The 23191-nt window shown below is 49.2% G+C and overlaps 1 protein-coding gene across 2 annotated transcripts in view; it reads left to right on the top strand.

The window, feature by feature from the left end:
* The window catches only part of Rap2l (Ras-associated protein 2-like), a 220582-nt gene that overhangs the window by 150087 nt on the left and 47304 nt on the right, over positions 1–23191 (top strand). For both annotated transcript variants that reach the window (XM_071678826.1, XM_071678827.1), the window contains exon 3: positions 16105–16308. In XM_071678826.1, the coding sequence (XP_071534927.1) occupies positions 16105–16302 (198 nt within the window). In that variant the 3' untranslated portion in view covers positions 16303–16308. The remainder of the gene's footprint in view (positions 1–16104; positions 16309–23191) is intronic.

The raw sequence follows: 23191 nt of genomic DNA, 5'->3' as shown, positions 1-23191 counted from the left end.
CCCTCAGAGCACTATATTTTTTTATATTTTTCTTTACGTTGGAGGCTCCAGTCGCGGACCAAAGTCCACATCAAGGCCGGGCCTTAATTGAAATATAGAGAGGATTATGGAAGGGAAAAAGAAGAGATAAGGGAAAGTATTTACGTATTTACGGGTTACTTGGTGTAATTAAACATACGGACGTGTTTACATATGTAGAGGCATCTTGGCTGATAGTACTGGCGTGATTTGTGTGTTTATGTGTGTGTGTGTGTGTGTGTAGGGCAGGTGGGTGCTAAGGGAGAGGAAACTGTGTTGTGGGTGAGGCACGTTTCTGGTAGGGGTGTTGGGGTGAGTGTTCCGTCACGCCTCCATCATACTACCCTACCCACCTCTGTCTCCCTCTGGCTACCATCCTGCCCTGCTTACCGTCCCCTCCCTCTCTCTGTCTGACTCCCAGGTGACGGAAGCTGGACTTGTCCTCCCTGGGTCACGGTAGGGGAGGCCATCACCCTCGTAGTGATGATGGAAGCTGGACATATCCCGGCGTGAGGGAGTCATCACCCGTGTACTGGGTACCACTTAGCTTACCCACCGTTCCATCTCCGTCCTGTTACCTTCCATCCTTTCCCTTCTGGTGCCTCCACCTGTCCTCCATCCGTGAAGGTTTGGAAGGGGTGGCTGCTGTGTGAGGAAGGGTGTGTGTGTGGTTACCTCATGGCCAACACTTGTCTTCCTTGTCGACATTTTAAACATCCTCCTCTCCTCTCCCTGATTCCTCCAGCTGCCTCTGCTCTGTTCACCCTCCCTCCCTCAGTCCTCCCTCCTCCCTCCCTCCCTCCATGTCTCCCCTCGCGCCACCTCCAGTATCCAGTACATTAACTCGCCTCTTGAGTGTTTTGAGCGAAGAGGACGGGGTTTTCGATGACTCCTCCAGCAGGAGAGAGAGAGAGAGAGAGAGAGAGAGAGAGAGAGAGAGAGAGAGAGAGAGAGAGACGGTGTGCGGCCGTCCTCCTGCCCCAGAGATGGTGCTAAAGTTGTGGAAGTTGGAGAGAGAGAGAGAGAGAGAGAGAGAGAGAGAGAGAGAGAGAGAGAGAGAGAGAGGAGTGAAGTCTGCTGAGAAAGTTTTTATCAGACCTTTCGCAAGACTTCCTAAGACGCCAACATCTCCCAAAATTTTTCAAATAACCCAAAAGTTTTGTGATTTACTTGAGGAAAGGAATTTCTTTTTTACCTTTACTGTGTTGAGTTGGTCAGTTCCTCATACAGTAGGGTCTTCTCGTATATGTATCTACACGTAACGTGTGTGCCTTACGTTGCTTGTGCCAGTTATCATACCTCTGAGCTCGCTGATTCGGCCCCTCTGATCATCCTCGCTGTTTCAGGTAAGCCCCATGTCCCCTCCACAATACAGCTAACTTGTTACAGATTTTTGCCAAAGGAGTTTTGCAAGATCTCCACTGAAGTGGGGTCTGTAAAGTTTGTAATACCTCACTGAAGATGGGGAACTGAAAAAAGTTTCGGGTCTCGAAAGATTTCACCATTTTCTGTGTCCATTTCACAGCCAGTGGGCATGTTAGGCTGTGGCTGGCTGGCCCAGTGGGGAGAACTGGTACTCCTTGCGTCACGGGTAGTGACGAGATGAACTCGATCAGCCGCAGTGTGGAGGGTACTCGAGTGGTTACGGGTCGCCGGCCGATAATGGCCTGGCTTATCACAGCTGCTACTACACCTCTCGATGACTAATAGGTGTTATGCGGGACGAGGGAGCGGAGGCTGGGGGATGCTGAGACACGTGGTACTAGGAACTGCATTGATCCAGGTCCTGTTTAGGGGAGAGGAGGCTCTGCAGCCGAGGGGAGGTTGAATACGAGTAGGCTGTGTTAGAGGGACTTCTGTGAAGCATTCTCAGAGCCAGCACGTAATCACGGCCGTGACATGTAACGCGCCGATGTTGGAGGTGGAAAACTTTCCGACAGTATTAATCCAGAGTCCCTTAACCAATTATATCTGTCTGTTTATGGCGGTGGTCAGGTGGCTGCGGGGTAAATGGTGATCTGTTAAGGACTGAGTGATTGGGGTAGTGTTGATTGACCAGAGACTGCCAGGGAAATTGTGATGTGGTCTTTATTTGTGAAGAAACAGCTGCCGAGCTGAGGTGCTTTATGTGTTTCAAAAGTGTGACTAGAGATGATCACGGGGATGTACACTGCTACCACGAGAGGTCAGGTGTCGTGTTGGTGTTAGGATGGGCCACACAACATCGAACGCTGTCTTGGTAGAGCGTTCGAGAACGCTCACAGCTGTTATGGAAGTATGAGAAAAAAAAATGTTGAACGCTCCAGTAGTAGCGACAGTGTATTTCGACCAGCCGGGACTTAAATGCTCACGTCATCCTACAGGCTGCGTGCACAAACAGCACGACAGGTCAGAGTAGCAAGTGTAGCCTGGGCTGCAAACAGAGCCCAGGGAGAGAGAGAGCCATTGTAAGGGAGGCCGGGTTGAGGATATCGAACATATTCTTGTGTTGGTTGAGTGTCCTTGTGACAGTAGAGCACCACCTCCCTCAGACACTGTCTCGTGTCCTGCTATTCTTCTTACGTGTTCCCTCCCTCCCTCCTCACCCCGCTTCCAGCAGCTCTCTCCCCTCACCCCGCTGCTACCCCGACCTCAGGTGGTGATGGCTGGGACAGGGGTAGGAGGTCTTAACCCCCCCGGTGTGAGGTGAGGGGTGAAGTGTTCCCCATACACGAGTCTTCCATACTAATGTTACTCATGTTCGATGGTGGGTTCAGCCACCAGTGTTGTTCGTTGTATTTATCTTCCCTCAACCTTGATGGTATTATTATATAGGACTACGTTTGTGAAGGAATTCTTTTTACGGGACGAAGGAGTGTTGGTGTGGGGATGAAGGAAGGTTCCCATGACGTGTGTGTGAGGGTGTTGATTTGCTAGTAACAGGTGTGTTGTGTGTGTGTGTGTGTGTGTGTGTGTGTGTGTGTGTGTGTGTGTGTGTTTTGCTAAACTTTTGCTCAAGTTGGTGTGTACGCTTAAGGGAGAACTGCTCTAGGTAGTGGTGATGGTGGTGCTGCTTGTGTTGTACCGACAGCTACTCTGATGATGGTTAAAGAGGGAGTGTGTGCCATTACGATATTGATCTCCATGGACCGGGTCCTGTCATTATAATCCAGTTATATGGCGTCTGTAATTTTCTCGAGGGAGGTTTCCTTCCCCTCACCACTTGCTGCTGGTATGTGAGTACGTTTGTATGTGGGCGAGCGGAGACTTCAGTGCGTCGTGCGTACTTCATCCTTTATGATGTCACAGTAAAAGGTGTCATAAGTATAACTGTGGGTTGGCGTGTGATCGAGTGTGTTGCGAAGTCTCGTTTGTGACCGGGTCATGAAAACGGGATTTTTCCGCCTCAGGCTTCAGGCAGACTCGCGTTCAGTAAAGAAGCTGTCGAAAACAACGTTTGGTAGTCAATTAGAAGCCTCAAAACTGTAATGAGGAACGAACCGACAGACCTCGTTTGAAGCACATAGACGAGTGTGCCATTAGACAACAGCAGAAACATTTTCCACCAGGGGAGAGAGAGAGAGAGAGAGAGAGAGAGAGAGAGAGAGAGAGAGAGAGAGAGAGAGAGAGAGAGAGAGAAGTGTGTCAGGTAAAATGTGTGTGTGTGTGTGGCGAGAGGAAGGAGATCACCAGACTACATGATATTGTCATTGCCAGACTCAGGCTGGGCTGTGGGTCCTGTTGGCGCTTTGGCCGATGTGGAGATGTTAATCATGTGATTTGTAAAGGTTGTCATCAGAGGTGTGGGGATACAGACGTGAACACTATATGTCTGAGACCGTGAAAACAAATTAGATCCTTTTAGGGAGAGGCGTAAACATCAGCAAGAGATGACACATACTTTATTGTTAATGAACATGTGTTCATTTTTTTTTGCCTTCAGGCGATGGACTTAAGATATAGAAGGCTCAACGATTATTTTACGATGACGAATCAACTTTGTAACACTTTTAACTCATGATTATTCTACTCGGGTCTGACAAAGACCCCTTGTGACCTCTGCACTCCATTTGCACTGCCGCTCACAGGATGAGCATGCGGTGCACAGTAAAGTAGCCGCTGATAGCGGCAGAAATCAAAAGCAGTCTAGTCACCCAGATGTTTGCACAGTGGAGGTCTGAAGTACTCTCGGACGAACTTGGGTAAAAGGCTTAGATATAACAGAGATTCAGTACTTGTGTTCCAGTGGTGGACACTGAACGGTTATAAACTACTGATCGTACTGTACCTAAAGTTCTCATAGTGAAATTTAACCTCACGTAACTCTACCTTATCTTGGAGTTATCGTCGTCCTGGCCCCATTACACTCACAGCCAGGGCCTGGACCCAGTCTGGGTCGTTGCTCGCACCCAGCTGTTGTGTGACGCGGCCCGCATGCCCATGTTGTCGTACCACACTTTGTAAGTACTCGTCCACAGCTTTCTCAGGTGCCTCCACGCTACTAGTAGTGTCTCTGATGGTTGCAGGCAAGGTGCTGAGGAGTTTCGGGCCGCCTCCCGCTAGGTGTTCATGGCGTTCTCTCTGTGCATATTTCGCCTTTTGAATGTAGAGGTAGTATGGTATAGACTCGTCCACGAGTGTTGGGGTTCCTTCCATCGTGACACCTTTGTGTAGTGATCTGTGTTGTTCGTATGTCCAGTCAGACCCATAAAGACCAAAACCTGTGATAGGTAAAGATATGATTAAGGTGACTCAGGTGTGTGACTCCCCCCTTAAGAATCTTTGGAGTAGATTATAAAGCTAGTGTACTGTTGAACTCTCAGATTTTAAGTTTGAAATGGAGAAAGCTGAGGTTTTTCTTCTCTCCCTCCTCATCTAACAGTACCCTTCAGTATAGCATCAGAATAAGGTGGTTCGAAACCTGCTTGAGTTTGCGTAATTAAGACCTTAAAGTCTCCTACCTCAGTGGTCGGAACCTCTTGAATGAAACAGCCATCAAGAGCCCTTCATGTGTTCGTTTTCTTTCATTGGTCATCCGTCATACGTCAAGCATCCGTCAGTAGATGCTCATCCTCTCATATCTGGTCACCCGTCCTCCGTGTATCCTCTCATCCGACGCGCATTTCTCCACACATACAGCAGCCGGCCGTCAGGCGTGCCCGCGCACATTAAGCCGCTTGTCAGGCCCTCTGTCCCGACATATCAGTCGTGTGTCTGTCAAGGATGTCTTCATACATCATCCGTCCGTCGAGAGTGGCCCTTGCTCGTCGTCCGTCCGTCTGTCCGTCAAGCGTGTGTCGCCGAGGCCTGCAGCCGCCCGTCACTGCCTCCGTCGGGTTGTGCGTACAGTGAGGGGGGCGGGCATGAGCTGTGGTTTTCATGGTTGTACCGTGGTTCACCCGAGGCGCTGCAGAATGGTGTAGGAAGCCCTTCATCAGTCCAGCCAATGTATTTAGCACGGCCACTATACGTGGCCTTTAATGGGTCGGGCCAGTGCCCTAGCATGGCACCGGTTGTGACCTATAATGTGCCAGTCTACTGGCTTAACATGGCACCGGTTAGTGGCATTTGATATGGTCGTCCACTGGCTTAACATAGCACGGTATAATGACCCTTGATGTATCGGCCCAGTGACATAACATGGCACGGTATTGACCTTCAAGTAGTGTCTCTTCGGTGTCATAACATAGCAGGGTAGTGGAATGACCTTTTAAGGAGTGAGTTAACACGGCCGCTCTGTGGAGATGGAGTTTCCTGTCGTGAGAGATGTTGTGTAAGACTGTATTTATCCCTGGCTGCCTCCCGACCTGTAGGATACCGTCACACTGATCCAGTAAGGGTGACTATGCCCAGTATGGTGGTGGCGTCACGTGTCGGGTGTGGATGTACGTAGAGGACGGGTGGAAATCCCTCCACACCAGGCTTCCACCTCACGTAAATCCCCTGCCAGGATTTGCCACCTGGGAACCTTTACCCTTTAGGTCAGGTTGGGGCGACCTGATGTTTAGGAGCCGAGGGACCCCAAGTTGGTACAGTTTATCGCCGGGTGGGACCCCACAGCGGGCGAGGGTCCCTACTGCTCTGATAAGGACCGTCCCATCTACTGGTCCGGACTGTAGCAACGTCACGGGGGCAACCAGCACCATCCCTGGGTCGCATGCGTCCTCGCGTCGTTGTGGCTTGCTAGTCATGACACACATCCACGAACCATTTTCCCATGCATGTACAAAGCTCGTCAGTCATGCATGATATTAACCGTACTGAAGCCTTGTGTAGCTTGTTCGGGTGGGCAGTAGTGTCTGTAGCCCCAGATACATCCTTCATTGCACAGTTTATGGCTATCGCTTTAGTTACCTAGGTTAGATGTGGTAGAAGGTTATGTGAAGAAAGACTTGTTTTCCTTTTATGAATTATGGTGTAAATACCATCTTTTATAGGTATTACTTTGGTTTTTACTCCCGAGAGCTGGCTGCTTGTGTGCCCCCACCACTAGCTAGACCACGCAGCACCCGCCAAACTGCAGCATCACATGATTACTGTGTGGCAGTTGGCAACTCAAGGGTGGGCCGTTTTGATAGCTGTTTCTTTCCCTACAAGTTGAAGCTTTGGAACTCTACCCTCTTATGTCTTTCCTAATATCATGACCTGCCGCACATTTTAGAAGACAAAATTTTCTCCTCCAAAATTCGTAAATACTTTCCCTTGTCTCTTCTTTTTCCCTTTCATAATCCTCTCTATATTTCAATTAAGGCCCGGCCTTGATGTGGACTCTTGTCAGTGAGCGGAGCCTTCAGGGTAAAAAAAAGGAAATGATTATAATTAAGTGGTAATATCCAGTGTCTCCATGGAAGAGAGCTCAGCTCCCAAGTGAATTTAAACCTCTACTGGTTTTTTTTTTCATTCTCATATCTAACTTGGCCGCAGTCACGACCCTCAGTGTCCTACCGTGCTTTCCATATGATAACCTTGATATGGAGTGATGTCTTACCTGCAGTAGGGCAGTGAGAAACGTCAGACAATAACCAGTGGTTCTCTGATGATAACACCCTCACCTGTTTTGTACTGGTGAAAACTATCAACTTCTTCGTTTGTCTGGGAAGTGAAGAATTCAGGAACAGTACCTCCGTGGTGTAGCGGTCAGCGTTCCTAACCGTGACGACGCATTCATGGGTCGCCCAGGGCCGAGCGCTGGTTGCAACAGTCGGTCCACATTCAACCAAGCCGTTCATCCAACCCTAGGGGTAGGTCGATAATATATATATATATATATATATATATATATATATATATATATATATATATATATATATATATGTATATATATATATATATATATATATATAATATATATATATATATATATATATATATATATATGCCGTTAATGGGACGGCCTTGATTAGGGCCTTAATTGGCCGTTCCGTCTCAGCTAACATAGAAAGCAAAAGGTGCAGACACCATTATAACACGAGTCAGTAATAAGGTAGACCTCGGGCTTAACAATGGCTTGACGACCTGACCTTGATCGCACATAACAGAGCAACTGTTGCCTCATCCAGAAAGGTGTCAGGTCGGATACTACGGACCTGAAGAAGGTGCCGGAGATCGTGCAGAGATGTCTCACACCGACGTCACCGACGTTAGAAGAGGCTGTGAAGACCTGACAACAACAGCCGACGCTGAGGCTGTGTTCTCCTGTCCACAGACAGACAGACAGACAGGCGGGCGGGAGGTACATCGTGATGTGAAGGAAACATCTCGCGTACCCGTGAGAAAATCTCACAGAGAAATGACCATCTATCCATGAGAACTGGAGACTGGTTGCACATGACCACCATTCACGCCTCCAGAACACGCACTGAGGTTGAGGAGGTCAAAGGAAACACGGGAACAGAGAGAGAGAGAGAGAGAGAGAGAGTAAAGTGTGGGAAATATGGGGAATATGACAGATGGATATAAGGAGAATGAGGAAGACTAATTAAAGAACAGATATTCGATAGGGATAGACCCATAGAGGTCAGTTCCAGTGGTCCTGCTTACGTTGTAGAGGTCAGTTCCAGTGGTCCTACTTACGTTGTAGAGGTCAGTTCCAGTGGTCCTGCTTGCGCTGTAGAGGTCAGTTCCAGTGGTCCTACTTACGTTGTAGAGGTCAGTTCCAGTGGTCTCGCTTACGTTGTAGAGGTCAGTTCCAGTGGTCCTACTTACGTTGTAGAGGTCAGTTCCAGTGGTCCTACTTACGTTGTAGAGGTCAGTTCCAGTGGTCCTGCTTACGTTGTAGAGGTCAGTTCCAGTGGTCCTACTTACGTTGTAGAGGTCAGTTCCAGTGGTCCTACTTACGTTGTAGAGGTCAGTTCCAGTGGTCCTACTTACGTTGTAGAGGTCAGTTCCAGTGGTCCTACTTACGTTGTAGAGGTCAGTTCCAGTGGTCCTACTTACGTTGTAGAGGTCAGTTCCAGTGGTCCTGCTTACGTTGTAGAGGTCAGTTCCAGTGGTCCTGCTTACGTTGTAGAGGTCAGTTCCAGTGGTCCTACTTACGTTGTAGAGGTCAGTTCCAGTGGTCCTGCTTACGTTGTAGAGGTCAGTTCCAGTGGTCCTGCTTACGTTGTAGAGGTCAGTTCCAGTGGTCCTGCTTACGTTGTAGAGGTCAGTTCCAGTGGTCCTACTTACGTTGTAGAGGTCAGTTCCAGTGGTCCTGCTTACGTTGTAGAGGTCAGTTCCAGTGGTCCTGCTTACGTTGTAGAGGTCAGTTCCAGTGGTCCTACTTACGTTGTAGAGGTCAGTTCCAGTGGTCCTACTTACGTTGTAGAGGTCAGTTCCAGTGGTCCTACTTACGTTGTAGAGGTCAGTTCCAGTGGTCCTACTTACGTTGTAGAGGTCAGTTCCAGTGGTCCTGCTTGCGCTGTAGAGGTCAGTTCCAGTGGTCCTACTTACGTTGTAGAGGTCAGTTCCAGTGGTCCTACTTACGTTGTAGAGGTCATTCCAGTGGTCCTACTTACGTGTAGAGGTCAGTTCCAGTGGTCCTGCTTACGTTGTAGAGGTCAGTTCCAGTGGTCCTACTTACGTTGTAGAGGTCAGTTCCAGTGGTCCTACTTACGTTGTAGAGGTCAGTTCCAGTGGTCCTGCTTACGTTGTAGAGGTCAGTTCCAGTGGTCCTACTTACGTTGTAGAGGTCAGTTCCAGTGGTCCTGCTTGCGCTGTAGAGGTCAGTTCCAGTGGTCCTACTTACGTTGTAGAGGTCAGTTCCAGTGGTCCTACTTACGTTGTAGAGGTCAGTTCCAGTGGTCCTACTTACGTTGTAGAGGTCAGTTCCAGTGGTCCTACTTACGTTGTAGAGGTCAGTTCCAGTGGTCCTACTTACGTTGTAGAGGTCAGTTCCAGTGGTCTTACGTTGTAGAGGTCAGTTCCAGTGGTCTCGCTTACGTTGTAGAGGTCAGTTCCAGTGGTCCTACTTACGTTGTAGAGGTCAGTTCCAGTGGTCCTGCTTACGTTGTAGAGGTCAGTTCCAGTGGTCCTACTTACGTTGTAGAGGTCAGTTCCAGTGGTCCTGCTTGCGCTGTAGAGGTCAGTTCCAGTGGTCCTACTTACGTGTAGAGGTCAGTTCCAGTGGTCCTACTTACGTTGTAGAGGTCAGTTCCAGTGGTCCTACTTACGTTGTAGAGGTCAGTTCCAGTGGTCTCGCTTACGTTGTAGAGGTCAGTTCCAGTGGTCCTGCTTGCGCTGTAGAGGTCAGTTCCAGTGGTCTCGCTTACGTTGTAGAGGTCAGTTCCAGTGGTCCTACTTACGTTGTAGAGGTCAGTTCCAGTGGTCCTACTTACGTTGTAGAGGTCAGTTCCAGTGGTCCTACTTACGTTGTAGAGGTCAGTTCCAGTGGTCCTACTTACGTGTAGAGGTCAGTTCCAGTGGTCCTGCTTACGTTGTAGAGGTCAGTTCCAGTGGTCCTACTTACGTTGTAGAGGTCAGTTCCAGTGGTCCTACTTACGTTGTAGAGGTCAGTTCCAGTGGTCCTACTTACGTTGTAGAGGTCAGTTCCAGTGGTCCTACTTACGTTGTAGAGGTCAGTTCCAGTGGTCCTGCTTACGTTGTAGAGGTCAGTTCCAGTGGTCCTACTTACGTTGTAGAGGTCAGTTCCAGTGGTCCTACTTACGTGTAGAGGTCAGTTCCAGTGGTCCTACTTACGTTGTAGAGGTCAGTTCCAGTGGTCCTACTTACGTTGTAGAGGTCAGTTCCAGTGGTCCTGCTTACGTTGTAGAGGTCAGTTCCAGTGGTCCTACTTACGTTGTAGAGGTCAGTTCCAGTGGTCCTGCTTGCGCTGTAGAGGTCAGTTCCAGTGGTCCTACTTACGTTGTAGAGGTCAGTTCCAGTGGTCCTGCTTACGTTGTAGAGGTCAGTTCCAGTGGTCCTGCTTGCGCTGTAGAGGTCAGTTCCAGTGGTCCTACTTACGTTGTAGAGGTCAGTTCCAGTGGTCCTACTTACGTGTAGAGGTCAGTTCCAGTGGTCCTGCTTACGTTGTAGAGGTCAGTTCCAGTGGTCCTGCTTGCGCTGTAGAGGTCAGTTCCAGTGGTCTCGCTTACGTTGTAGAGGTCAGTTCCAGTGGTCCTACTTACGTTGTAGAGGTCAGTTCCAGTGGTCCTACTTACGTTGTAGAGGTCAGTTCCAGTGGTCCTACTTACGTTGTAGAGGTCAGTTCCAGTGGTCCTACTTACGTGTAGAGGTCAGTTCCAGTGGTCCTGCTTACGTTGTAGAGGTCAGTTCCAGTGGTCCTACTTACGTTGTAGAGGTCAGTTCCAGTGGTCCTACTTACGTTGTAGAGGTCAGTTCCAGTGGTCCTGCTTACGTTGTAGAGGTCAGTTCCAGTGGTCCTACTTACGTGTAGAGGTCAGTTCCAGTGGTCCTACTTACGTGTAGAGGTCAGTTCCAGTGGTCCTACTTACGTTGTAGAGGTCAGTTCCAGTGGTCCTACTTACGTGTAGAGGTCAGTTCCAGTGGTCTCGCTTACGTTGTAGAGGTCAGTTCCAGTGGTCCTGCTTACGTTGTAGAGGTCAGTTCCAGTGGTCCTGCTTGCGCTGTAGAGGTCAGTTCCAGTGGTCCTACTTACGTTGTAGAGGTCAGTTCCAGTGGTCCTACTTACGTTGTAGAGGTCAGTTCCAGTGGTCCTACTTACGTTGTAGAGGTCAGTTCCAGTGGTCCTACTTACGTTGTAGAGGTCAGTTCCAGTGGTCCTACTTACGTTGTAGAGGTCAGTTCCAGTGGTCCTGCTTACGTTGTAGAGGTCAGTTCCAGTGGTCCTACTTACGTTGTAGAGGTTCAGTTCCAGTGGTCCTACTTACGTTGTAGAGGTCAGTTCCAGTGGTCCTACTTACGTTGTAGAGGTCAGTTCCAGTGGTCCTGCTTACGTTGTAGAGGTCAGTTCCAGTGGTCCTACTTACGTTGTAGAGGTCAGTTCCAGTGGTCCTACTTACGTTGTAGAGGTCAGTTCCAGTGGTCACAAGGCAGTACAGGGGCGCAGGTTACCGTCTTGATAACTTTGGGAATCTGGCTCCAGGTATAACCTCACCTGGCAATCTCAGCCTACCTCACACTAGGTGGCAATCTCAGCCTACCTCACACTAGGTGGCAATCTCAGCCTACCTCACACTAGGTGGCAATCTCAGCCTACCTCACACTAGGTGGCAATCTCAGCCTACCACACACTAGGTGGCAATGTAGCCGGGAATCTGATGATGTGGTACAGAGAAACAGATGCACAGAAAGTAGCTATGTAGAATGTAGCTCAGAGAAGCAGCTGCACAGATGGTAGCTAACTATGTAGAATGTGTTTTGAGTTGGCTCTTAGCAGAGAGCGAAAGCAGCTGGACTCACAAATATCGTCATGATTCTCTACATCACAATACACGCCACTGAGGCTACCGGGTAATTCAGCACATGGAATTGTAGTCAGAGTTACAGGAATGACCAGACAGGGAGCTGTTTGCGGTGCACTGGGTATCACATCACAGAAGGAGTAGAACACTAGAGAGTGTGGTATGGACGACCGCTGAGCAGCGACCTGAACGTGTCCCCAGTCTTTGATATGAGGGTATGGTCGCTCAGCACCACACGTGTCGCCAAGTGGCTTCCTCGAAGTCTTATTACAGCTGATTCCTTCGTTGTATGTCCGGCGGAGCTTTAGTTGTGCAGTTTAGGAAGACTTTCAGTTCCTTCGTCCGTCTCAAGTATGTGTATCAGGTCATTTTAGGCTGAACATTTCTTCTTTATGACAAATTATGGATATGTAGTTGTCATCTGTGGTTTATGTGTGAATGTGTTTGTATGTATTTAACACAGGCAGGAGTACATGTAATGTTTGTTAGTCTTTGCATAGAAAAATCTATTGGTTTATTTTACTTGCTCCGCTCTCATGCATTTTGGTGGTTTTCATGAAACGTTTCCAAGTATTCCTTGATATTTTTGGTTGTACTTCACATGCTTTCCCTCGGCTGGGGAGAGAGTGACAGAACGTAACTCCTTCCCACGAGGGACGAGGAGTTACGAGCTCACCTTCTTCCCCTGTCTCTCTCTCTCTCTCTCTCTCTCCCTCTCTCTCTCTGGATGTATCTGTGGCGTGCATGGAAGCACCTGAGGTCGTCCCGTGAAGCACTGGTGGAGGGAATCGTGGTTGATATTGTGTTCTCTTGGAGGAGTGGTCGACGCTGGGTAGTCCAGCTGTGTCTAGTTTGTCATGGGTGATGTTGAAGACGAGTCAGCCACACGCGGTGGGCACTTCTCCTGGGGTTGTATGCAGGCTTTCCCCTTCTACCAGGACGAGTATGTACAAAGCGCATCAGGCCCGCCAGGCTGTGTGTGGGGGGGCCACGTGGGCCAGGTGGTCTGTGGCTTCCAACAGCTTAGTCGACCAGCGACCCAACCCACCATGCTGAGCCCAGCCTGGGCCTGTTGGGAGGGAGTACACCCCACTCCACTCCCCTGTCAGGCCTACTCCAGTGTTGCGGCGAGGGAGATGTTGCAAGTCAGTTGGTCTTGTGTTGTAGGTGGGCGATGTTATTGTCTTGTGGTTGGTCCTGTGGGTCGTTGTCAGAAGGAGAATATCTCTGCCATATGATGATGATAACTCAGCTGCTCCCAGGAAGTCTCACGAATCACAATGTGTCCAGTAAGATGTGGCAACACGCTCCGCTGCACTTGTTAGTGTTGCTTGTTGCCATCATGTGAGGCATCATTCCCTGGCTCGGTCGACAGCGTTTCGAGGTTTGTGTGTTGTCAGCAGACAGAGAGGTGTGGTGTTCCATGATACTGGCGTTGGTATAGATGGGTTCTGGAACTTGTTATCGCTGTCACGTGGCAGAACTGTAACGGTTGGCGTTACTGGCCGTGACGCATTTACGGCCCGCCCGGGGGGTGTAACCCGCATGGGTTCGAATCCTGGGAGAGGCAGGAGATCCACAGTCCACCCAGCTGTTCATCCTCCCCTAGGGGCTGGTGAATGAATTAAGTACTTGGTTAGGGCATTCAGTTCCCCGTATTAACATGTGAAAAAAATTAAAGTTTGAATTGGCCATTATATCTGTCGTATCCCTTGTAGCGACACACACTGGGGCAAGTGTGAATGACACCTCCCCTCCTGTGTTATACCTGATTTATCAGAGCCCCAGATGTCCTTGTTGTGGTGACCCACTATTAAGTGGAGGTTGTGAAGTTAGGTGCTAAAGAGATGGTATATTAAGTGGAGGTTGTGAAGTGATGTGATAGAGATATGGTATATTAAGTGGAGGTTGTGAAGTTAGGTGCTAAAGAGATGGTATATTAAGTGGAGGTTGTGAAGTGATGTGATAGAGATATGGTATATTAAGTGGAGGTTGTAAAGTTAGGCGATAGAGATATGGTATATTAAGTGGAGGTTGTAAAGTTAGGCGATAGAGATATGGTATATTAAGTGGAGTTGTGAAGTGAGGTGATAGAGATATGGTATATTAAGTGGAGTTGTGAAGTGAGGTGATAGAGATATGGTATATTAAGTGGAGGTTGTAAAGTTAGGCGATAGAGATATGGTATATTAAGTGGAGGTTGTGAAGTGAGGTGATAGAGATATGGTATATTAAGTGGAGGTTGTGAAGTTAGGTGCTAAAGAGATGGTATATTAAGTGGAGGTTGTGAAGTTAGGTGCTAAAGAGATGGTATATTAAGTGGAGGTTGTGAAGTGATGTGATAGAGATATGGTATTTTAAGTGGAGGTTGTAAAGTTAGGCGATAGAGATATGGTATATTAAGTGGAGGTTGTGAAGTGATGTGATAGAGATATGGTATTTTAAGTGGAGGTTGTAAAGTTAGGCGATAGAGATATGGTATATTAAGTGGAGTTGTGAAGTGAGGTGATAGAGATATGGTATATTAAGTGGAGGTTGTGAAGTTAGGTGCTAAAGAGATGGTATATTAAGTGGAGGTTGTAAAGTTAGGCGATAGAGATATGGTATTTTAAGTGGAGGTTGTAAAGTTAGGCGATAGAGATATGGTATATTAAGTGGAGGTTGTGAAGTGATGTGATAGAGATATGGTATTTTAAGTGGAGGTTGTGAAGTTAGGTGCTAAAGAGATGGTATATTAAGTGGAGGTTGTGAAGTGAGGTGATAGAGATATGGTATATTAAGTGGAGTTGTGAAGTGAGGTGATAGAGATATGGTATATTAAGTGGAGTTGTGAAGTGAGGTGATAGAGATATGGTATTTTAAGTGGAGGTTGTGAAGTTAGGTGCTAAAGAGATGGTATATTAAGTGGAGGTTGTGAAGTGAGGTGATAGAGATATGGTATATTAAGTGGAGGTTGTAAAGTTAGGCGATAGAGATATGGTATATTAAGTGGAGGTTGTGAAGTGAGGTGATAGAGATATGGTATATTAAGTGGAGTTGTGAAGTGAGGTGATAGAGATATGGTATATTAAGTGGAGGTTGTGAAGTTAGGTGCTAAAGAGATGGTATATTAAGTGGAGGTTGTGAAGTTAGGTGCTAAAGAGATGGTATATTAAGTGGAGGTTGTGAAGTGATGTGATAGAGATATGGTATATTAAGTGGAGTTGTGAAGTGAGGTGATAGAGATATGGTATATTAAGTGGAGGTTGTGAAGTTAGGTGCTAAAGAGATGGTATATTAAGTGGAGGTTGTGAAGTGATGTGATAGAGATATGGTATTTTAAGTGGAGGTTGTGAAGTGATGTGATAGAGATATGGTATATTAAGTGGAGTTGTGAAGTGAGGTGATAAAGATATGGTATATTAAGTGGAGGTTGTGAAGTTAGGTGCTAAAGAGATGGTATATTAAGTGGAGGTTGTGAAGTGAGGTGATAGAGATATGGTATATTAAGTGGAGGTTGTGAAGTGAGGTGATAAAGAGATGGTATATTAAGTGGAGGTTGTGAAGTGAGGTGATAGAGATATGGTATATTAAGTGGAGATTGTGAAGTGATGTGATAGAGATATGGTATTTTAAGTGGAGGTTGTAAAGTTAGGCGATAGAGATATGGTATATTAGGTGGTTGTTATGAAGTGAGGTATTAAAGATGTGATGATATATTAAGTGGATGTTGTGGAGTGATGTAGCAACGATATAAGGTGAATGTTTTGCTTTGAGGTAGTAAAGAATGATGTTGTAAATGAATGTTGCAGCCAATATTTGTTGTAAAGTGGATGTTGTGGACTAAGGTAGTAAAGATATCATTTAAAATGTGTCTTGTCGAGTGAGGTAGTAAAGATGATTGAAGTGGATCATGTGGAGCAAAAATATTATGTAAAGTGGTTGCTGTAGAGTGAGGTAATGAAGATTTGATGTTCTAAAGTGGATGTTGAGGTGGTAAAGATGTTGTACAGTGGATGTTGAGGTGGTAAAGATGTTGTACAGTGTATGTTGTGGTGGTAAAGATGTACAGTGTATGTTGAGGTGGTAAAGATGTTGTACAGTGTATGTTGTGGTAGTAAAGGTAGGATATTGTACGGTGTATGTTGAGTTAGCAAAGATAAGATGTAGTCTAAGCTGATGATGATGTTGAGGTAGTAAAGATGTACAGTGTAAGCTGATGATGTTGGTGAGGTAGTAAAGCTGATGATGTTATGTGTCGTGACAGGTGGACCTGGAGCACCAGCGGGAGGTGGTGACAGCGGACGGGCTGGCTCTGGCCCACATGTGGGGCTGTCCGTTCATCGAAGCCTCGGCCAAGAACAGGTACAACGTGAACGAGGTCTTCGCAGAGATCGTCCGCGAGATGAACGTTAACCCTGGCAAGAAGGACACCAGCAACTACTGTTGTTGCGTCCTGCTCTAACAACCGGTGAGTGTATACGCACACACACACACACACACACACACACACACACACACACACACACACACATACTTTGTTGACCATTGGTTAGCCTTGGGCACGCTCTTGAGTCGGGATCCGTTCGGGTTCGAATCCCCCGGGCGAGGCCCTCGGCCCCAGTGTCAGTCCTATGTGTTCATCCTCTCTTCGGGGGTTGGTAGATGAATGGGGGCACCTGGCTTAGGCTGGGATGTGTGTGTACACAAAGGGGGACCAACACGGTACGTACATAGAAGGTTAGAAGACTGTACAACTCCAGTGTAAAACTGTCCATAACACATAGGTAGTTATGTGTGTCTTCATCTCTCATTACGTTGCTATCCCCTCCACTTCTACTGCTTATAAGGGAAATATTTTTTCTTTTCTTTTAAGGCCAGACCACCTCGTGGCACCTTGGTTGTGTGTGGTCTGTGTATGTATCCATGTAACTCTCTCTCTCTCTCTCTCTCTCTCTCTCTCTCTCTCTCTCTCTCTCTCTCTCTCTCTCTCTCTCTCTCTCTCTCTCTCTCGTAGTGTGTCTCCCGCCCTCGGCCACTTGACGCGTTGACAGGAGAGATTGTGGGCCGTTTGCCGTGGGGATCTGTGTGTGTGTTTGTGTGTGTGTGACCCAGGACTTGTTACGTGGTCTGTTGTGGCCAGAGGAAGGTGGTCATCTTGGTGGTTAGGGGAAGGTGGTCCTGCTGGGGCCAGAGGAAGGTGGTCCTGCTAGGGGCCAGGGGAAGGTGGTCCAGTTTGGGGCTAGGTGGAGGTCGTCCTGCTGGGGCTAGGGGAAGGTGGACCTGCTGGGGCTAGGGTAAGGTGGTCCTGCTGGGGCCAGTGGAAGGTGGTGCTGCTGGGAAAAGGGGAAGGTAGTCGTGCTAGGGCTAGGGAGAGGGTGAAGCTGCTGGGTGCTAGGGAGAGGGAGGGAGGTGGTGTGTGTGAGTGTTGGGAGGCAGGCTGGGGGTGTTGGAGGGAGAGAGGCGGGCTGGGGGTGTGGGAGGGAGGCAGGCTGGAGTGTTGGAGGGAGGCAGGCTGGGGGTGTGACAGGGAGGCAGGCTAGGGGTGTGGGAGGGAGGGAGGCAGGCTGAGGGTGTGGAGGGGAAGGAGGCTGAGGGTGTGGGAGGGAGGGAGGCAGGCTGAGGGTGTGGGAGGGAGGCAGGCTGAGGGTGTGGGAGGGAGGCTGGCTGAGGGTGTTGGAGGGAGGTAGGCTGGGGGTGTGGGAGGGATGGAGGCATGCTGGGGGTGTGGGAGGGAGGGAGGCAGGCTGGGGGTGTGGGAGGGAGGGAGGCAGGCTGGGGGTGTGGGAGGGAGGGAGGCAGGCTGGGGGTGTTGGAGGGAGGCAGGCTGGGGGTGTGAGAGGGAGGCAGGCTTGGGGTGTGGGAGGGAGGGAGGCAGGCTGAGGGTGTGGAGGGGAAGGAGGCTGAGGGTGTGGAGGGGAAGGAGGCTGAGGTTGTGGTAGGGAGGGAGACAGGCTGAGGGTGTGGGAGGGGAGCAGGCTGAGGGTTTGGGAGGGAGAGAGGCATGCTAAGGGTGTGGGAGGGAGAGAGGCATGCTAAGGGTGTGGGAGGGAGGGAGGCAGGCTAAGGGTGTGGGAGGTAGGGTGAGGATGCGTCAAGCCAGTAAGGACGGGAGGTGGTGTGGTGTGTGTGTGCGTAAACAAAGCGGCCGGTGTGCCACGGTTTGTTAGGTCAACTGTATGGGCCAGAAGCTAGACCAGACCCTCCCTCTCTTACCCCGCCCCCCCATTCTTCTCTCTCTCTCTCTCTCTCTCTCTCTCTCTCTCTCTCTCTCTCTCTCTCTCTCTCTCTCTCTCTCTCTCTCTCTTGGGATGTAACAACACAGCGACGTATACCCCCTCCACCCGCAAGGCCATAAGGTCTCCCCAAGTGTGACTTGACTCCTGGGCATCATACTTCGTGTAACTCACAGTACATAGAGGGAAGGAGGGAGTTTCCCCCCTAAAATTCGTGAACTTGCAACTTACGAATGGAAGGCTTATTCCACAGCGTAACGGTAGTTCAAGGTTATTCTCTGTTGATTTAACAAGCACGGAAGACTAATATATCATTACCAAAATTGGCCATTAATGTGATGAACTATTTAAAGATCCAGGGTTCGAAACTGCTGAACTGGTTTCGTGCGTGTGTGGTAGTGGTGGACACGTGGGATACTGCTTCAAAATACACTGAACCTCTTGCCCCTCCCTCCCTTGCCGTATGAAACGCCTCGATTCACCCATTCTTTTTTTTGTGAGTCATGACGTAAAATGAGCGGGTGGTTTTCCTCCCACACTGGTGGTGTTCGTCCTCCGTGAGGCCCTGGACGTGGCTGAGAATCCTTGATAACATGAACCGTGAGACGTCGAGAGCCAGTGATTGCCTTCGTTACAAGTTTGGTGAGAACTTTTGATAGCGTCTGGTATAAAGGTAATCCTTTTAAATTCTAGTAGATTACCTTTCCTCCTTACTTACATCACCTCACGTTTCCCTTTCTGCCGTCCCATTACTGTAATTACTGATGGTTATTTATATTCCTGGTAACGATGACTGTCATGCCTTAGTATTATCGTGTTTCCCTTTCCCTTCTTCCTTCCTCGTGTCATTGACCTCTTTTGACCTTGTGACCCCGCTCACCCCCATGCTGAAGTCACAGGCTAAGATACAAGAAGAAAACAGGACTTACCGTAACAAGGAAGCGATGGTGCCTCATACGGATGTGGGTGATGGATGACCTCTCGATGCCTCACACAGATGGTGTGTGTGGTGCCATCTGGCATGGTGAGGGATATGTGTGTGGTGCCATCTGGCATGGTGAGAGTGCTGGGTGAGGGGGTGAGTGTGTGGTGCCATCTGGCATGGTGACAGTGCATGGTGAGGGGTGTGGGTGTGTGGTATCATCTAGCATGGTGACAGTGCATGGTGAAGGGTATGTGTGGTGTCATCTAGCATGGTGAGAGTGCATGGTGAGGGGTGTGGGTGTGTGTGTGGTGTCATCTTGCATGGTGAGAGTGCATGGTGAGGGGTGTGTGTGGTGTCATCTAGCATGGTGAGAGTGCATGGTGAGGGGTGTGGGTGTGTGTGTGGTGTCATCTTGCATGGTGAGAGTGCATGGTGAGGGGTGTGTGTGGTGTCATCTAGCATGGTGAGAGTGTGAGGAAGTGCTAGACTAGTGTGAGTGATGGGGTGTACCAGGGTAGTCGTCCAAACCCTGCGTTAATAAGGGCAGATTTCGCGGCCGTGGCGAGGGCATCTCTAGGGACGCCCTCAGGGGTTGTGTCCACGCTGGGGCAGGACCTACCCAGATGACTGGAACAACAGAATCAAGACTGATACATTTCACGGTCATTTTAGTAAGATTTTCCCTGCATGTCATTTGAGTGCGTGGTCTCTCCCGGGGTCCGTTCTAACTCCTGCGATCTCGGGGGACCCGAGAGTTGTGGACCGAGACACGACGGAGAGGTTGGTGTGGCAGGCCCTCATGACCCTGCCTCGCTTTGCGTTACTTCAGCCGCCTGGGACTTAGTGCAGCCCACCATTGCTGCAGCTCAGGAGGCACCAGGCTACAACAGGCTCAGTTAAGATGGCAGAGGGAACTACGAAGCATAGACTGTACGCCAGACGCAAACTCGTGGTGGTGTTGCGGGTGCGTTTGGGGGCGCGCGCGCGCGCGTGTGTGTGTAGAGGGTAAGTCTTCCTAGCCAGCTTACCACCCATTGCACGATTAACTGGCACACACTACCTTTTCTTGGCGTTAAAATAGATTCCCTTGATGGTGAAGGCATGCGAGTGGCAGCAGAGACTTGGCTGCTGGGCTGGGAAGGTGTGTCGGTGTTGCTGTGGTGCAGTGAGGGAACGAACACAGGGGACGGCTCATTATAGTATGTTATTTCTGTCCCCGGTTGATGATGGGTCATTAACATGTGTAAAGCTGGACATTCCTCAGTGAGCACATATTGGTATTAGTACATTGGAGTACTACCCAGACATTCTTCAGTGAGCACATATTGATAGTAGTACATTGGAGTACTACCCAGACATTCTTCAGTGAGCACATATTGGTATTAATACATTGGAGTACTACCCAGACATTCTTCAGTGAGCACATATTGATAGTAGTACATTGGAGTACTACCCAGACATTCCTCAGTGAGCACATATTGGTATTAATACATTGGAGTACTACCCAGACATTCTTCAGTGAGCACATATTGATAGTAGTACATTGGAGTACTACCCAGACATTCTTCAGTGAGCACATATTGGTATTAATACATTGGAGTACTACCCAGACATTCTTCAGTGAGTACATATTGATAGTAGTACATTAGAGTACTACCCAGACATTCTTCAGTGAGCACATATTGATAGTAGTACATTGGAGTACCACCCAGAATAGCCAGACCATTTGTTTACTTGCGTTGGTTGGCAAGCGGGAGGTGTGTCTGCCGGTGGGGCTCAGACCTGTGTCTTTGTCTCTCACCATCATCACGTGAAGACTGCCTTACATTCTTGCATGACCTCATCACTGCCTCATAATACTCTTGCATGACCTCATCTTCCTCCTCCTCTCTGGCCTTCCTCATACATCTTCCCTCACATGTTTTTCTCCTCTCGTCCTCTCCTTATCTTCTTCTTGTGTGTTAATTCCTTGTTTCCAATCAACGTTTGTGTTGCATATTATTATCTTCCATGTGGTGGGTTATCTGTGCCTGGCCTGTGATCCCCCCCTCCCACCCGGTTGGGGGTGAGGGCGTTGTGTGGTGGTGTGTGCATGATGTAGGCATGTGGTGGTGGGTGCATGATGTAGTCATGTGATGGTGGTGGGTGCATGATGTAGTCATGTGATGGTGGGTGCATGATGTAGTCATGTGATGGTGGGTGCATGATGTAGTCATGTGGTGGTGGGTGCATAATGTAGTCATGTGATGGTGGTGGGTGCATGATGTAGTCATGTGGTGGTGGGTGCATGATGTAGTCATGTGATGGTGGGTGCATGATGTAGTCATGTGATGGTGGGTGCATGATGTAGTCATGTGATGGTGGTGGGTGCATGATGTAGTCATGTGATGGTGGGTGCATGATGTAGTCATGTGATGGTGGGTGCATGATGTAGTCATGTGGTGGTGGGTGCATGATGTAGTCATGTGATGGTGGGTGCATGATGTAGTCATGTGATGGTGGGTGCATGATGTAGTCATGTGATGGTGGGTGCATGATGTAGTCATGTGGTGGTGGGTGCATGATGTAGTCATGTGATGGTGGGTGCATGATGTAGTCATGTGATGGTGGGTGCATGATGTACTCATGTGGTGGTGGGTGCATGATGTAGTCATGTGATGGTGGGTGCATGATGTAGTCATGTGGTGGTGGGTGCATGATGTAGTCATGTGATGGTGGGTGCATGATGTAGTCATGTGATGGTGGGTGCATGATGTAGTCATGTGATGGTGGGTGCATGATGTACTCATGTGGTGGTGGGTGCATGATGTAGTCATGTGGTGGTGGGTGCATGATGTACTCATGTGGTGGTGGTGTTGGTGGTGGGTGCATGATGTAGTCATGTGGTGGTGGTGGTGGTGGGTGAGGCATCGCCGTGGTGCCGGCTGCAGCCTCGGTCGCTCCATAACACTTAGTGGTCGGTCGACTAGTGAAATCCTCGCCTCCTTCCTCACACACACACACACACACACACACACACACACACACACACACACACACAGAGTCTCTCTCTCTCCCTCTCTCTCTCTCTCTCTCCCTCTCTCTCTCTCTCTCTCTCTCTCTCTCTCTCTCTCTCTCTCTCTCTCTCTGTTTGCCACATTCTGCAGACAACTTACTCTTGCAAATTTGATTGGTTCTCAGGGGGTAGATTTGACCGGCTCCCAGAGGGTGGTTTAGGCGACGGATCAACAGCTAAGGCAGACGAGATACAGGGAGAGAGAGAGAGAGAGAGAGAGAGAGAGAGAGAGAGAGAGAGAGAGAGAGAGAGAGAGAGAGGACATCGGCACGGAAGTGCCATGCTTCAAGTATGGCACTCCGGTGGCCTCATGTAAGTCCCCCGGGGAATGTGTTCACGGAAGCTGGGAGTAATTGTGGTGCAGTCATGGGTCGTATTCGTGGAAGGCCTTTCTACCGGAGACATTAGTACGTGCCAGCTGGAAAGATGACGAGGTTGGTGGCCGGGCGGGAGGAGGCACGGCCACAGCCTGGCTAGCTGACCTTGGACGGTGGTACGAGCTTGCCTGGTGCGTGATGTGCTGGTGTTCCCTACAGGTGCACGTCGCGTGGTAGGCCGTGGCTGGGGTCTGGACCCCGGGGACCTCACAAAGAACCTACGTCGGCATCAGTCAGTTGGCCTTGCCTTGTGCAGGCATCAGATCTTGAAGTGTCTCGTACGAGGGATAAGACGAGGCCACATGGTGCGCCCCGACGTTGCTCTTTACCGGGCTGGTCCTACACTGTCTGGACGGTATGGTCGTCGACACAACACCGGTATATGTTATCTGGTCAGTGGCCCTCAGCCCCGCCAGTGTTACAGCACATGACCTCGCCACCTGGACCGTCGGCTTCATATTCATTCACGATATAGAAATACACGACACTGCCGGGGGGGGGGTCTCTGATCATCTTAATGTTAAGGCCTTTGACTCTGGTCTTCTCCCAGAATGAAAGACGTTGACACAATCCCGCGCCGTGAGGAAATAAGCCGAGCAATTCCAGCGTCTCATATCACTGACGCCGTTCGAGGAAGTGGTGTAAAAGATGTAAATTTAAGTGAGTTCAGAGAATGGTGCAAGTAACTCTCCCCGACTGTAGGGCGGTAAGGTCGTACCGCTTCATCAGCCACTACCAAGAAACTGTAGAGGCACTTGAGA

Source organism: Panulirus ornatus, chromosome 28, assembly GCF_036320965.1.
Source record: "Panulirus ornatus isolate Po-2019 chromosome 28, ASM3632096v1, whole genome shotgun sequence".
Taxonomy (NCBI): Eukaryota; Metazoa; Arthropoda; class Malacostraca; order Decapoda; family Palinuridae; genus Panulirus; species Panulirus ornatus.
This window is presented reverse-complemented; position numbering and strand designations above follow the sequence as displayed.